The 18,309-nt window shown below is 34.1% G+C and overlaps 1 protein-coding gene across 2 annotated transcripts in view; it reads left to right on the top strand.

The window, feature by feature from the left end:
* exex (motor neuron and pancreas homeobox extra-extra) overlaps nt 1-9,763 on the top strand; it is a 55,425-nt gene extending 45,662 nt beyond the window's left edge. For both annotated transcript variants that reach the window (XM_076449594.1, XM_076449595.1), the window contains exon 3: nt 8,793-9,763. In XM_076449594.1, the coding sequence (XP_076305709.1) occupies nt 8,793-9,200 (408 nt within the window). In that variant the 3' untranslated portion in view covers nt 9,201-9,763. The remainder of the gene's footprint in view (nt 1-8,792) is intronic.
* The last annotated feature ends 8,546 nt before the right edge of the window (nt 9,764-18,309 follow it).

The following is an 18,309-nucleotide window of genomic DNA, read 5'->3' as shown; positions in this document are numbered from 1 at the left end:
TGTTTAGAACGAACACATTGTTAAATAAGACAGTTACATAGCCTTTACCACGATATAGAGAACACACAGCTACAACATAGACATTCTTCACGAAGATAAGTAGAACTAAAACATTGTTAATCAAGACAGTTACAAGATACTCAGTTTTACCATGTTATGAAGAAAACACACACACTTTAGTAAGGAGGTTACAACATACACAGCCTTCACCAAAATATCTAGAACGAACACATTGTTCATGATAACAGTCACAAGTTACACAGACTTTACTACGATATATACAATACACACAGACTTCTATAAGACAACTAAAACATACACAGTCTTTACCAAGATATGTAGAATGAACAAATTGTTAATCGATACTGTTACAAGATACACAGTCTTTACCACGTTTGTAGAACACACACAAACTTCAATAAGACTGCTACAACATAAAGAGTTTTCACTAAGGTATGTAGGACGATCATAGCATTTACAGTGTTTACCATGATGTATAGATTAGTTACAAACTTCAATAAGAGAGCTACAAAATACACACAGTTTTCACCAAGGTATGTAGGACAATCACATTTTTCATAAACGCAGTTACAAAATACACATTCTTTACATCGATATATAGAACGCACACAGACTTCGTTAAGACAGCTACAACATACAGTTTTGACGACGATATGTAGAAATAACGTATTGTTCATCAAGACAGTAAGAAAATGCACAGCATTCATCACGATATTTAGAACACACCAAGCTGCAACAAGACAGCTACAACATGCAAAGTCTTCAGGTAGAAGAACACATTGTTGATAAAGACATATACAAGATACCCATCACGATATGCAAAACACACACAGACTTAAATAAGACAAATACAACAATATCACCCTTCACCAAAGTATGGAGAACGAACACATTGTTAATGAAGACAGTTACAAGATACATAGTCCTTACCACGATATAAAGAACACACACAGACTTGAATAACACAGTTACAACATACACAGATAACAACAAGGTAAGTAGAACGATTACTTTTTTCATCAAGACAGTGACAGCATACACAGTCTGTAGAACGACATATAGAACATACACAGATTTCACTAACACAGCTACAACATACACGGACTTCACCAAGATGTTTAGAACGAGCACATTGTTAATTAAGACAGGTAGAAGATATATAGCCTTTACCACGATATATAGAACACACACATACTTCAGTAAGACAGCTACAACATACACAGCTATCACTAAATATGTAGAACTAATATAGTGCTAATAAAGACTGTTACAAAATATACAGACTTTTCCACGATATATAGAACACCCACTTATTTACCAAGATTAGTAGAACGAACACATTGTTGAGGATGACAGTCACAACTTACACAGACTTTACTACTATGGATATGGAACACACACATAATTCAATAATACAAGTACAAAATACACAGACTTCATCAAGATAGGTAGAAAAACACATTGTTGATCAAGACAGTTACACGTTACACGGTCTTCACTATGTTATGTAGAACACACATACTTGACTTAATATAGACTTGAATAAGACAGTTACAACATACACAGTCTCCACCATGGTATTTAAAACAAACACATTCAAGACAGTTACAAGATACAGAGTTATTACCACGATATCTAGAACACACACAGAATTCAATAAGACAGCTACAATACACACAGTCTTCAATAATGTAGGTAGAACGAACACATTGTTCATCAAGACAGTTAGAAGATACACAGTTTTTAGAACGATATATTGAACATGCACAGCCTTTTATAAGACAGCGACAACATACACAATCTTCACCAATATATGTAGATTGAACAAATAATTAATCAAGACAGTTACAATATTCACAGTCCTTACCACGTTATGTAGAACACACATATACTTCAATATGACAGCTAAAACATACACAACCTTCACCAAAATATGTAGAACGAATACATCATTCATGAAGACAGTAAGATAATACACAATCTTTACCACGATATATAGAACATACACAGACTTTTATAAAACAACTACAATATACACAGTATTAAACCAATGTATGTAAAACGACAAAATTGTTAATCAACAATCTTTTCCACGATATATAGATATAGACCGACTTCAATAAGATAGCCACAACATACACAGTTTTCATAAATATGTGTAGAACGAACACGTTGTTAATGAAGACAGTTAGAAGATACACGGTTTTTATTACGATATAAAGAACACACACAGACTTCAATAAGACAGCTAGAACATACAAATCCTTCACGAAGATATGTAGAACGAACACTTTGTTGATCAAATCAGTTACAAGATACACAGTCTCTACCACGATATATAAAACTCACACAGGCTTCAATAAGACAGCTACAACATACACAGTGTAGGGCGAACACTTTTCCATGAAGACTTTTACAGCTTTCACAGTCTTTGCCACGATATATAGAACATTCACAGATCTCAGTAAGACAGCTAAAACATACACAGTCTTCACCAAGATATGTAGAACGAACACATTGTTGAGGATGACAGTCACATCTTACACAGACTTTACAACCGTATACATTGAACACACACAGACTTCAATAAAACTACTAAAAATACACAGACTTCACCAAGATATCTTGAAGAACACGTTGTTGATCAAGACAGTTACATGATACACAGTTATTACTACGATATCTAGAACACATACAGATTTCAGTAAGACAGCTACAACATACACAGTCTTCACCAAAATAAGTAGAACGAACAAATTTTTCATCAAGACCGTTAAAAGATACACAGTCTTTACAACGATATATAGAACATACACAGACATTTATAAGACAACGACAACGTACACAGTCTTCACCAATATATGTAGAAGGAACAAATAATTAATCAAGACAGTTACAAGATCCACAGTCCTTACCACGATATATAAAACACATACAGATTTCAATAAGTTAGTTATAACATACAGAGCCTTCACCAAGGTATGTAGAACGCACACGTTGTTCATCAGACAGTTATAACATACACTGTCTTCACCAAGATATGTAGAACGAACACAGAGCTTTCACCGAGATTAAGTAGTAGAACACATTGTTCATCAAGACAGTTACAACGCACATAGTCCTTACCACGATATACGGAACAGACACAGACCTTTATAAGCCTGCTACAACATACATAGTCATCACAAAGGTAGGTAGAATGAACACATTGTTCATCAAGACAGTTACAAGTTACATAGTTTTTACCACAATATATAGAACATACGCAGACTTCAATAAGACAGGTAGAGCATACACAGTTTTGAGTAAGACAGCTACAATATACAGTCTTCACCCAGATTTTTAGAACGAACTCATTGTATATCAAGACTGTTACAAGATACACAGTCTTTGCCAAGATATGTAGAACACATACAGACATCATTAAGACAGCTACAGTACACACATTCTTTACCAGGATGTGTAGAACGAACACATTGTTCATCAAGATAGTTACAAGATACACAGTCTTTAACCCGATATGTGGAATATAGAGAGGGTTTAGTACGACAGTGACAATGAAGACAGTCTTCATGAGTATTTGTAGAACGTACCTAGTCTGTAATAATATATATATGTATATATATATTTATATATTGCTTCGTGATTTCATGTTAACGCTGAAATTGCCTTAGTGGTTGAAAGTCCGAACTTCACACGGAAGTATCAAGCTCAAATAGCAGCTCAATTGAAATGTTTTGCATTTTTTTAAAAGTAAGTGACAGTTTTTGGAGTAACCACTTTCAATATTCAGAGGAACAAAAATACTATGTTATTTCAATAAGGCCCTCGGGACCGAAGGAATGTTTTTATACTACAGTTTGTTAAGTATTAAAAGTAAGTTGAATCCGGATAGTTTTGGAAGTATGTTTTTGAAATAAATTGAACACAAGTTTTCGTGTGTTCATTGATAAATTATTAAGTGCAGCACAGCATCTTTAAGTTTAAATAATAGCTAGTACTAAGGTCTACCCGCTGGGGGTATATTCAATATATTTTAACAAAGCCATATTCACAGCATCATTCATTAAACAACTGCCAACCATTTTTGCTTCTGCTATCACATTTTTATATTTAATTTTCAATTGAAATAAGAAACCTGCGAAACATCATGATAGTCAGCAGTAGGATAAGCAGAAAGGAACATTTAGAAAGCAGCTGTTGGCATAACTGATACTGAACTCGACTTGCTACACAATATCTACTAGGATGGTTCTAAACGGTTCCTGAATACCTCTGTATGTCATTTAGAGACTTCCATGCTATTAATGCTTGGTCGTTAAGCTCGAGATGCAGCTCCTATGCAAAAAGAGTACGGGAACTGTTTTCTTTATAGCCATAAACATGTACAAAAATTTCAGTTCAAATTAAGAAAAAATCGAATTGGCTAAGTTTTTTTCTCAACAAAAATGTCCCTTATTAGCTCGTGAGGATTCTATAAAATTATTATTTGCTAGTATTAAATCTTTCGCATTCAAATCCCAGTCATATTGGGATTTTTTTGTACATGCGTTGTTTTTTTTCTCAAAATGATCATATTTACATAAAGCTTAAATACCATTGTAGATTAAATAAGAGATGTTAGTACTAGTTAGCATTCAAATTGAAAGATGGAATGTTAACAGCACCAGCTTTTGAATTCAATTGAATACTTCTTCCACCATTTATGAAATGAATTTCAAACCAAAATTCTGAATAGAGATAGAAAATGTTCAGAAACAATGTATGAAAGAAAATGTTGCTTACCAAGAGAAAGAACAAGTATATGGATGGCACGACAAAATCAAGAATGATTAGTAAAAGTTAGAACAAGTGAAGCAGAAGGTAAACAATTGACACAATCAAACGAAGCCTCCAAAGAAAGGAAGCGAAATAAACATATTGGAGTTTAAAGGCATACAAATGGGTTTTTTGCGCCCCATTCAATGTTTTTTCCGTGGTTTAAGGAATACATACGCATGTGTATATATATAAAGTTATAAGATAATGTGTGTGTATATATATGTCAATATCACGTGTTTTGGCTCATTACTTTGCATGATGTTCTATGATAACTGCAAGAGAAAAACTGAAATGTTAGTTATCAGGAACGAAGATGTACAATTCAAACAATTATTGAAAATGTATACAGTCGCACTTTCGTATAAAGTTCGATGAAAATCCACAAAACATTGTTTAAAGTGAAATTAATACGAACTAGTAATTAAATAAATCAAGATACAATTGTAATGTTTCTTGTTTTATATGAGGACATTCGCGATTATTTCTATATATAAGATCCTGAAAAGCTTCTGGAATTAACGTCTGTGCTTTGTTTCGCACGTCATAATCTAATAAGAAAATTGAGACCGTGTCATGCAAGTAGAGCATATCGTTGTGCTATGCAAGTAAAGCATGACATTAGACATACCCCCCCAATTTAATGCTGCTGGCTAGAGAAAAGAAGAGCAGTCAGCACCACCCACAGTTTGTTATTCTTAGCTTAGCAGCGAAACTTGTAATGCACACTCAGTAGGAAGTACATAGCCTATTTGGCATCGTGAGCTCGAACTTTGGGCCTCTCAACACCATAACCACTAGATCACACCCGGCCTTCATTGTGTCACTTTCAACATCCCCATAACTCGAAGTAAAATAACCTTAATCTAAAATGTTTTTTTAAAGTTCTTCTTTAATGTCTGCATATGGGAAAACGGTAAATCTTCGAACTTATATCGCTAAAATCAGGGCTTTAATTCTCCTCGGTGAACACAGCGGATAGCCGGATGTACCTTTGCTATGAAACACACACACACACATTTTATATGATATCTGTGAATAGATTCGTAAGCAACTTGGTATTGGCAACTGTCTTGTGTTTCTAACATCAAGAAGGAATCGATCTACTCATCTTTATTCGACCCCCTTTTTTTAGAAAACAACGAAGAATTACTTGTTGAATAAAAATGTTTTCGATAGCTCTAACAGAATCACTCAAGTAGCAGTCTTCTTTATATTAAAGTTCGATACATTCTCGTATTCTATTTGAAATTTTGTTTGGCTTTACACAATATGTATCTTCAGATCACGTGGTGTCAGAAAACCTTGGTATTTCAACAAATCATTTTAATCGTGTATACGAGAGTATACTATTGATTCTAAACATCTGTTTCCATTTCATCAAAGAAGTTTGCGAAAGTAGAAGGAAAGAATACTTGAAAGCATGTTTCTGCAATTTTTAATAAATATTTATACATTTTCAGGAGATTTTATAAACGTTTCTGTGAAAGTAAGCTATTGCTGGAAACTTGTCAACGTAACGTTTATTGCTCTTGGATCCTAAACTTGGCAATATTTTTAACAGTTTGAGAGTTTTTGTTTAACACAACACTCATTATCAAGAAATGGCCCCAAAATTAGATGTAATCACCCATTTTCCATGCATGTAAAAATACTTAGGAATCCTCAGCAGTTATTACTGGTATTAAATGCAACGTTGATATTTTTTTCACACTTTTCTGTGGCTTTGTCTATTGTTTGTTGTTGTTTTTTTTAATTTCGCGCAAAGCTACACGTGGGCTATCTGTGCTAGCAACCCTCCCTAATTTAGCAGTGTAAGACTAGAGGGAAGGCAGCTAGTCATCACCATTCACCTTCAACTCTCGGACTACTCTTTTACCAACGAATAGTGGGACGGATCGCACATTATAACACCCCTACGGCAGAAAGTGCGAACATGTTTGGTGTGTTGGTAATTCGAATCAGCGACCCTCGGATTACGAGTCGAGTGTCTTAACCACCTGGCCATGCCGGGCCCCTTTTCTGTATGACTCATGGATTCATAAGCACTTCAGTGCATAAACATATATTTTACAAACTTTGAAGAGATCTGTTATATTGATGGCTATGACTGATGGGACATCTTCGATTATTAGAAAAACATATGGTATCAGTTTCATTCTCCAGGTACATGACAGGTTTGGTGACAACCAGTCCAACTTTTCAATTATTTAGAGACGGACACGCACACAGACATTTGTAAAACTGTGTGTTAGATTATAGAAATCGGCATCTTGTTCTTAATTAATGTTTACTAATACATTTTTAATGAAATGTTTTTAGTACCATCAACACTTAGCGGTACATCCCTTAAGATTTATTTAAGCCTGGTGGACATAAAAAGTACTGTAGACGTCAGTGTTTCACGGATTTATTAAAATCATACGTTGACATAAAAATATCTGTGTAGTATAAAAATCACCCATAGTAACGTATATTTGTTTACTTTAAGTAAGGCTAATAATAAGTAATAGGCAAAATCCTGTGCTCGTAAGAGAAGATTATCGAATATTTGTTCAATCTCAATTTTACATCGAATGTAATTCAATGTTTATAGGGTACAATACGCAGATAAATAATACAAAGATGAATATTTAGATTATATTACCAGGGGCAGCATTTTCTACAGCAAAAAAAAAAAAAGGGTTGAAGTAAAAATATGTTTATATTATGTAAGTCGACACTGTGTCTTCTGTGGTAAAGAAAGTATTGGAGAAAAGGTATGATTTAGAATGCGTATAGAAATGAATGTGCCGACGCAAACAATTGGATTCTATAGTCGATACTTATAGAAATAAATGTATTACTGTAAACAGAGAATTAGATTGCGTAAGATATGTTAGTGTAGAGACATTTCCTTTCTATAAGACGATATAAAGAGAAATGAACGTGTTGATGTAAAGAGACATTTCAAATGTGTAAGAAGGTACATTCAAAGATCAATGTATTTGTGTAAAGAGATATTTAAATTGTATGAGATGATGCCTATAGAAATTAATGTGTAATGGTAAAGATATGTTTAGATCGTGTAAAAATGAATATAAATGGCCTGAAGTAAGGTTATTTTAGTTGTATTATGAAAAACAGTTAGGCGTGTCCTTATTTATTGGTAATGATACCAGAGGGCAGGAAGACGTTATTATTGACGCACGCATGATGTAGACATAATGCTTTATGTTGCAATGAATGGATACGTCATTGAATTTTAATATATGACTTCAAGCAATCCTAATTACATCAGCGTAATATTACGTCATTAGTCAAATGTAAAGTACCGGTTTCCTTTTGACGCTTTACATGTGGTTTGTTTTGAATTTTGCACAAAGTTACTCGAGGGCTATCTGTGCTACCTGTCCCTAATTTAGCAGTGTAAAACTAGAGGGAAGGCAGTTAGTCATCATTACCCACCGTCAACTCGTGGACTACTCTTTTACCAACGAATAGGGGGATTGACAGTAACATAACGCCCCCACGGCTGAAAGGGCGAGAACTTTTGGTGTGACGGGGATTCAAACCCACGACCCTCAGATTACGAGTCGAGTGCTTTAACCCACCTGGCCATGCCTGGCCCTCTATATGCGAGGGTAAGTAGAATACATGAATGTATTTATTCACTCTAATATTAATACTTGCCTTACCAGTACTGTACATTTTGGTTGCTACGTAACGCAGATTTTGTATAATTAATATATTATTACGAAATTAAATTAGAACTTAAGGTTGAAAGAGGTATCAATGTTGCAGTGCAAATACAACTTTTGATCTGTATATAGTGCGGTGATAGATGAACAAATACGTTTCTAAACCACCTTTAAGAACGTGGATTGATATCTCGTATCCGTCAGCATTTTATCTAATTTCTATTATTATTATTTATTTACACAGCTTATTAACAAATATTTCAATCTTTATAGGTGAAAATATGGTTCCAGAACCGGCGTATGAAATGGAAACGGAGTAGAAAGGCTCAGCATGATGCTAAGATCTTGAAACAACAGCAGTCGTCGGGCCAGGAGGCTTTATCGTCCGGGGCGAACGAGACCGAACAGCCGGAGGCCAAGGACCATAACAACACGACCGTCAGTTCGCCGAGCGAAGGTCCTACTTCACCGGGAAGTCCGTCGGTAGAGGGAACCCGAGATGCTGTTGAAGATCAGCAGTTTTCTCCTCTCCCAGCCGCCCCCGACATGCTTGTTTCTTCACCAGCATGTGCGCAGTTAGTGTCCGGGGCTAATAACCTGCTGGTAGCAGCTAGGTTGTCGGTCTCTGCTTCACGGGTACCTGGCCAGCAAGAGGGGATTTACAGACCTTATGTAGTGTGAGTCACGACATTTGTCCAGTCTCATTTTTGTTACATCAAATGTCATCCACCAAAACTATTTGTATTTGAAGAACTAAAGGTTGCACTGTGCCTATAAACTAGGTTTTAAAGTTCCGATATGGATTCGATAAACGTTTAGACGTATTGGAAACTTTCCGCATTAATCTCGTACGAAAAGTAGTTCGTGTGTTCTTGAAACAGTTGCAGAATAAGTGAGTAGGATTACACGATAAACCGGTCAAGGGGTACTGAACTCAGGTGTACATAACTGTGAAAGCGTTTGGGGTCTTTACTGTATGCTACGTAGCTAGTGTAGTCTGTGGAAAAGAGACTTTGAAGCTTCAAGTATCTGAAAAGAGATGGTCTTCTATAAGATTATTCTCTTCTAAAACAAGTCATATAATTATGTTGTACTACAGACATGATGCCACAACTAGTTTTCAAAGAGAAGATTGTAATTTAATCAATGTTGTACTGTTTAGTGTTAAATAAGAGAGTGGATCTAATAATCACGAATGCTTGTATCTTAAAGGTTGTCATTAAATGGTTATTCACTCATTCTAACTCCGTAATCTCTGTTTTAGGAAAAGTATATTCTCTACACGTACACAATACACACAATATTACAAGAAACTTCGTGCGTTTAATTAAAACAGAACATTTATTACTTAAGTAATACGGAAATCATAACACAAAATTTAAAAAAAAGGCAACCAAACATGCTTCATTTTAGACACTGAAGTTTTTGGTGGTAAAATCATCTAAACATTGGTCTGTTTACGTTTCCACAAAGATCGTTTATCCAATAATGAAGAAAAATAGCTACATTGAAACCCACTTGTTTGGGCCAGTACTTTTATGAGCTCCAGCACCTTCTGGTGGGCTGTGTTCTTCAGTGTTGGCATGGTAACGTATTGCCTCATGATAATCATCTTGGTGTAAATATACATAGAGAAAATACTAAGAAAAGGACGAAAACGATAGTTTGAACTAACAATTGGTGAAAAAACAACTTATCAAACATGGCTGACAAACAGCCGGAAAAATAACCAATTAACTTTAAAACAGGCACTGCAAAAATAAAATATAAATAACAAACTGCTTCCCTCACATCTTTTAAACATGGTTTATAATCCAAACGTCTTCTTCATCCATTCTTTACAACATGATTTTATTGCCTATAAAAATATATAATTATTTAACATCAAAAAAATGTAACGACGTACATTACATCATGAACTGATCGTTGTACAAAATGAAAGATGTTAACGCTAGTTACATCCTTAGTTGATCAGTGTATAAAACTAAAATGTAAGCTGATTCGCGACAGAAAACCGTGACAAGCAAATGTGAAGAAATCTTTGATTCCGTATGAATGCTACATATTCTTCAAACCAATAATATTACATATAATATTTCTTCACGAGAATTTATTTCAACTGAACATTCATTTCATATTCTATTCTAATATTATTCTTTATTGTTTGTTAAGATAAAATTAATTAACCTTTCTTCCCAATTATTGGTTTCAACCGTTCTCGTTTAATGCTGTTTTCTAATATTATTCTTTATTGATTATTAAAACAAGAATAATTATAATCTTCCTTTATAATTCGATTAAATACTCTATTCCAATAACATTCTGTATTAATTGTTAAAAACGTTTCGGATTCGGTTTACTTCTTTAAATCTTGATTTATATTAGCAGTGAGTGGCACAAAACTCGAACAACGTCCAATATTTTATAGAAATTCTACAATACAGAACCAAATGTGCGTTATGAGGAACAAAATACAAATGAAACTACGATGAACTTAATTTGTTTAATATTAATAAAGTTACAACTGAAATAAACTAAACATAACATAATGTAACTTTGCCCATGGAATTTCGTGCTGGGCACATCAAAATGGCTGCTCAAATCGATACTGCTATCTCGACGAAGAAGAAGAAACGTGCCCTGCCTTTTGCAGCAAACGTCTCGTTGATTTATTTTCAGCCATTCTCGTTCACCAAGATTCTTATGGCTTAGAATAAAACAGAGTGTTGCTGAAAAATCATTTATCACAGTTTAAATACATTAGACCTAATCATCACGAGCTCACGGTAAAGCCTGCAGTAAACGTATAGGTGACTGGAAGTCCGTACTTTTATATCTCTACACACAGCTGAACGTATCGTTTTCAGTAGTCTGTAAACACACGAAATACATGATTCTGTAACCTCTATGAACATTCACTGTATTTTGTCAAAATACCATTCTCGTCCAGCGAACAAGTCTCATAATAAAGAGGTAAAATATTTTAGTACCGAGGTTTCGAGTTTACGATGTTTGCCTATGAAAGGTACAAGCACGTGCGTTTTAGTACTTGTCGCTCCTGTAGGAGAAAATCGGTGGCAAACGACTCATGTAACTTTATTAGAGTCGCTTGATGTTCAACTGATATGGAAATTGTTGAATGCTACGCATAGCGTGGTTCAAGTTGGGGAAGATACCAAACGTCAACGAACCTGGCTTTTCTACACCGTTACAAAGCTACTTGAAAAAAACAAAACAAACACTGAGTCAAGGAGTACTTTTTTTTTCCTTATAAATGATAACATTTGATTACTTTCTTTTAAACTAGATTTACAAGAGTATGAGATAAAGATGTTCAAATCAACATAAAATTAAGTTTCATATTCCTGTGGCACACAATTTTTTTTCTAATTTTTGTTTTTTCTTTGAGAGAGAGACAGCAAGGATAAAGAAAAATCGAAAGCCCTGGTGGCGTAAACTGAAAGTTTTATTATGTGAGGAATGTAATATTTCTTCTTTCGAACAATACAGGTTTTGATATTTTAATGAATATTGAATAAGGGGAAGTCTTAAATATAATTTAAAGTCATATTATATTTCTAGTTTTCACGGAGTTCGAAAATTGATAATTAATCTTGTTTTACAACATAATTACATTAAATCATTTTATATCGAAGTTGTTTTAATGACTGATAAAACTCCAAAATAACAGTATTATTAAAAAGTACTGTTACAATTATTAGTTCCTGATCTTACAGTTGACAATGTTTGTATGACAAACATTGTAGCATTTCTTAAACTTGTTAATTTACACATGAAGGCTTTCTTGCTTTTCTTTTCCTTTTTACGCTATCTAGTAACGATATTTACCGTAATATAAATGCAAGAAGTGTATAGAACATTAAAATATACCTTTATTACTTGAAAACGTATATCAGGAGATGTCATGCAGCGACGACATAAGTTATAACAAATATTTCGTGATGAAAAACAAATATAAATATAAGAATTACCAGGAGGAACTGGTTAATTTTCGTATATACACCGCTGGCCAAATTCTTAAGACCAATGGACATAAAGAAAAAATATGCATTTTGCCTTGTTAGACTCAACCACTTATTTGAGTAAAGCTTTGAAAGATGAAAATATGAAAAGGGAAAATAAAAATAAAAAACTTTTTAGCATTTAATAGGGAAAATGTGAACACTATGAAATTAGCCTAAATACTAGCTGGTCAAAAGTTTAAGACCATACCAAAAAGAAGTCCTAAACAGGGTACGAAATGCCCAACAAGAGGTCTCAGTAGTGAGTTGCACGGCCGTCATTGTGAATAACTTCAAAAATTCGCTTTGGCATGGTCGATATAAGCGTTTGCAGAAGGCTGGCTGGAATATTATTCTAAGTAATGAAGATGGCTTCACGAAGATTATGCACTGTTAGGAATTGACGTCTATTTTTGTAGACTTCCCTTGCCATCCACCCCCATACACTTTCAATGGGGTTCAGTTCGGGCGCGAACACGTTGGATGGTTCAAAAGAATCACGTTATTCGCAATAAAAAAGTCCTTTGTCCTGCGGGCATTGTGGGTTGCAGCGTTGTCTTGCTGAAAGATCCGGTCATTTCCACACAAGCGAGGACCTTTAGTCAATAAGAATGCTCTCTCCAACATGCCAATGTAGCCAGCTGCTGTTTGACGCCCCTGTATAACCTGAAGCTCCATTGTTCCATGGAAGGAGAAAGCACCCCAGATCATGATGGCAACTCCTCCTCTGTGTCGTGTAGAAAATGTCTCTGGTGGGATATCCTTATCGTGCCAGTAACGTTGGAAGCCATCTGGACCATCCAGGTTAAATTTTTTTTCATCAGAGAACAAAACCTTCTTTCACTTTTCTACGTCCCATGTTTGGTGCTTCTCAGCAAAGTTTAACCGAGCTGTTTCGTGGTGTGGAAGGAGGCGTGGCCTTTGAAAAATTTACAGTTTTTAAAGCCTTTCTCTCGTAGATGCCGTCTTATTGTTCTTGAGCTGTATTCTGCGTCCGTAAGGACCTTAATATGGTTCGACGATCGGCTGGTGTCTTGCTGGCGAAATTTTCTTGGGCCAACCACTTGAAATTCTCGTTCCGTATTCCTCAGGGTCTTTTAAGAAATTTACAACAGCAGTTTTAATACGCCTAATCTCACCAGCAATGGCATGTTGAGAGAGACCTTTCTTTTGCAGCTTGACAATTCTGCCACGTTCAAACTCTGCCAACTTTTTAGCCTTTGCAATGTTTTTACCAAATGTAACACAGAAGATATCAGTGGGAGATGTTGGCAACGCTAATGCTTGAACACAAATGACTAAATTTCGTTACGTGTTTACCGATTAACGCTTCGTTTCAGTATGGTCTTAATCTTTTGAACATCTAGCATTTAAGCTAATTTCACAGTGTTCACATTTTCCCTATTAAATGCTATAAAAGTTGTTTTTTTTCCATTTTCTTATTTTCATCTTTCGAAGCTCTACTCAAATAAGTGGTTGAGTGTAAGAACGTAAAATACATAGTTTTTCTTTATGTTCATTGGCCTTAAGATTTTGGCCAGCAGTGTAATTTTTATAATATCTTAAATAAACTAAATTCTTTTAATTGTACTGTTTTTCTTTAACATTAAAATATCTACAAACACTCATTGATGTTTGCATTGTAAAAAGATGAACCGTAGTTCTAAATAAATATGTTTAAATGTGATATCTTACACCCTTGTGCAAATTAATTGAAACAAATGGTCATTTGACAATATTTTCAGCATGGCGGCCAGTATAGGCTCGCTGGACTCGCTGATTTCCTTTAATAGTCATTTTTTCACACAGACGGCGTCATTAGCTGTGTTTTGCAGCACGGTCGATTTATTTTGGGGATATATGACGAAATGTTGAGAAATATTACGTCATTCGAAATTGCGCAGAAGGGCAAGGAGACCAGTCAAAAAACAACTTCTTACCAGTTCAATGAAAAGAAAACGGTATCAATGGTGTCTGAAATACCAGAACTGGACGCAAGAACAATGGAGAAAGGTGTTATTCAGTGACGAGACTCATTACTTCGTACAGGGTCAAAGAAGTCTGCATCTTCGCAGATCTCCAGGTGAAAAACGTCGAAATTCTCACATCATTCAGTTTGTAAAACATCCCTTGAAGATGTTTTGGGGCTTTTTCAGCTACTATGGCGTCGGAGGCTTACATATCGTAGAATGTATGGTGCAAGGACCACAGTACATCGAAGTTTTGCAGAGAAGAGTCGTTCCAGAATTGAAAAAGAGATTTCTGGATGGATCTGGCATTTTTCAGCAAGATCTGGCTCCGTGCCACACATCGAAACTTGTGAAGAATTTTATGACTACAACGCGAATAAAGGTGCTGGACTGGCCTGGAAACACTCCGGACTTAAATCCTATTGAAAATTTTTGGGCGATTTGTAAAGAAAGACTTCGGGGTAAAGACTACGAAAGATAAGCTAATTGAGTCCATAATTGAGGTGTGGTACCGCGATCCAAAAATTAGTAACGATTGCAGTCAACTCGTGGACTCGATGCTAAAGCGGATTAATGATCTTCTGAAAAATAAAGGTGGTCATATCATGTATTAATTTGTGAGTAATTTTTGGATTTTCAGAAATAAAACGCAAAAAATTGAAAAAATCGTAATTTTCCGTTTTGTTTCAATTAATTTGCACAAGGGTGTACCTTACGTAAATGTCTTCTTTAGTTCATACCAAACAAAATATGACCTAAGTTTTTTAATGTTGTTTACTGTTGGCAATACTAAAGAAACTGTTGTCTCTCTAATGTCGGTAGCATAGTCAACAAAGTTTGTCTAACCAAATAAAGTTTTTATAAATGACGTAACTTATAAATTTAGAAATAGTGTCTTAAAAACAACGAGGTTTTTAACCACAGTACACTGTATAACACAAAACTATACAAATTACAGTGCTATATAGAACCATGTAGTTAGTGGATTATTCTAAGAGTGGATATCTTTAACCACCGCTAAAAAATGGTACGTCTGTATAGATCTTTGAGAAGTAGGTGGAATATTTGCTACTAATTTATGATTCTTTATAAACTGTTTATAATAACGTAACTGTTAAATTAGTGACATATGGTTAACTTAAGAATAGAATGAGCGCTTCGTTTGTTGTTTGCTAAGATTCGTAATTTTGAATATAACATAAAACAAAACAATAATGAAGTAAAAATTATTAAAGACAACTATACTTTATTCTATCCCGGAATTCAGAACTCTACTACAAGGCCAAACAGCGACCTCTATTAACGTAATCGTGACAAATGTTAGTTATAAGTTATTATAGTAAATAGTACTGACATTAAATTTTAGCTATTGTAATTTGAAATTAATATGTATTACAAAATATTCATTATAAGGAGTATTACTACCTAAAAAGAAGGTAAAAATTGACACATTGTTTAACTCTAATATAAGCATAACACAAAGTGATTAGCTTATTAATTATTATAGCATCAATATATGTTGTATCTAGATGCCAATAATTTTAGATATGCTAGTGATATATAAATATTTACTAAAAGATTGTATGACAAACATTCACAGATGCTAGATGTTTTATGGGTACTTTGTGAAACATATTTTACCTTAAGTTGAACATGAAGAAACTAAAGATGCTGGCGGTTAGATGAGAAGAAAATGATATATTAATTAAAATGATACTTCGGCGGGTAACAGATGTTGACCACTTATTGGATCTTATTATATATAATATCACTACCGCCCTCTCTGTATTTTTAATAAAGTGGATTTATGATTTCGAATACGAGTTAATAAGCGGTTTAAGTTACAAATGTTTAGTACAAAAATAAATAGTAGCCACATTGCATCATCTGAAGCTAAAACGTGGAACACATACAATACAAAGTGACTAAAAGGATACAAATACCAGAAAAACGTATTCAGGAATCATTAAAAGGTAAGTACTTCAGTGGGTTTTCAGAATTTGGAAAGTTTCCATCCATAGTCAGGTGTGAAAAAAAAAATTACTCAAAAGGGAAAATGTGGAAATGCGACACTCGCAGTTAACGTGAAGAAAAACACTGGAAGTAGAAAATGCGAAAATTCATCACCTACACTAAGATGTGAATAAAAGTACTGAACGTGGAAAGATGTCGCTCACAGTTAGGCGTGAAGAATGTGAAATGTCACCAAATACAGTTAGATATGAATAAAAACCGCTGAAATTGCTTAACTCTAGGATAATAGAAATATTTTATTATATTTTGAAAGTTTTAGAACTATTTATTTGTAGTTAAATAAAAACTACATAATAAGCTATCGGCACTCTGTCCACCACGGGTATCGAATCCCAATATGTGATGTGTCCACAGACATATCGTCTGCGCCACTGGTGGGCGGTGTAAAAGAAAATGAGTTAGGAATGCTTTGAATATTGAAGATGGTTTATAGAAATAAACTGATACCGTGAGATGGTTTAAAAGTGATTTGTATACCGAAGATGGTTTATAGAAATAAACTGATACTGTAAGGTGGTTTAAAAGTGATTTGTATACCGAAGATGGTTTATAGAAATAAACTGATACTGTAAGGTGGTTTAAAAGTGATTTGTATACCGAAGATGGTTTATAGAAATAAACTGATACTGTAAGGTGGTTTAAAAGTGATTTGTATACCGAAGATGGTTTATAGAAATAAACTGATACTGTAAGGTGGTTTAAAAGTGATTTGTATACCGAAGATGGTTTATAGAATTAAACTGATACCGTGAGATGGTTTAAAAGTGATTTGTATACCGAAGATGGTTTATAGAAATAAACTGATACTGTAAGGTGGTTTAAAAGTGATTTGTATACCGAAGATGGTTTATAGAAATAAACTGATACTGTAAGGTGGTTTAAAAGTGATTTGTATACCGAAGATGGTTTATAGAAATAAACTGATACTGTAAGGTGGTTTAAAAGTGATTTGTATACGGAAGATGGTTTATAGAAATAAACTGATACCGTGAGATGGTTTAAAAGTAATTTGTATACCGAAGATGGTTTATAGGAATGAACTGATACCGTAGATAGTTTAGAAGTGATCTGTTTATCGTAAGATGGTTTATAGGAACGACTGGATACAGTGAAAAGGATAATGGATGAATTGCATGTCGTATGATACAGATTATAAACAGCCGTTTTTAATTATGCTTTCAACAGCTAATCGATAGAAATTCCCAAAAATTTGCAAAAAACTTTAAAAAATAAATTAAATGGCCTGCAATATAATGCTTTTATTGGCATAAAATTACTGTAGGGCATTTTGAAATATACAAACTGTGTACTAGCAAAATTAGAAATAATAAATCTTATTATCAGTTTCTGCATTTGCAGCAGACAAAAGACAAGTATGAGTTTCTACACACCAGTGATTGAAAATCTGTAAAGGACTAATAAAAAGGGAACAAAACATTACAGCAAAATATAGTTTTAATCGCGTTTTTAAGGCTTAATATATCTTATATGATATAGATTTTATTAAAAGAGGAACAACTTAGTTTGATTTCCTTTTTTTTTTCAAGTAAACACGAACAATAATGGAATATGTAAAAACGTTAAAACGGAATGTTGTTTTTTTATTATTACGTTGTGTGATAAAAAAATGACAGTTGTTTTAATCAACCACACAGAATGTACGTTAGAAATATTTTTGATGGAAATAGAAAATTTTAGCATTGAGGAGATGATACAACTCTAACAAATTGTTTCTTCATATGTACAATTAATTAAAGCGATTAT

Source organism: Tachypleus tridentatus, chromosome 8 (assembly GCF_004210375.1).
Source record: "Tachypleus tridentatus isolate NWPU-2018 chromosome 8, ASM421037v1, whole genome shotgun sequence".
In the NCBI taxonomy this organism is placed as follows: Eukaryota; Metazoa; Arthropoda; class Merostomata; order Xiphosura; family Limulidae; genus Tachypleus; species Tachypleus tridentatus.
Note: the sequence above shows the minus strand (reverse complement) of the source record. Positions and strands in the feature narration are given on the sequence as shown.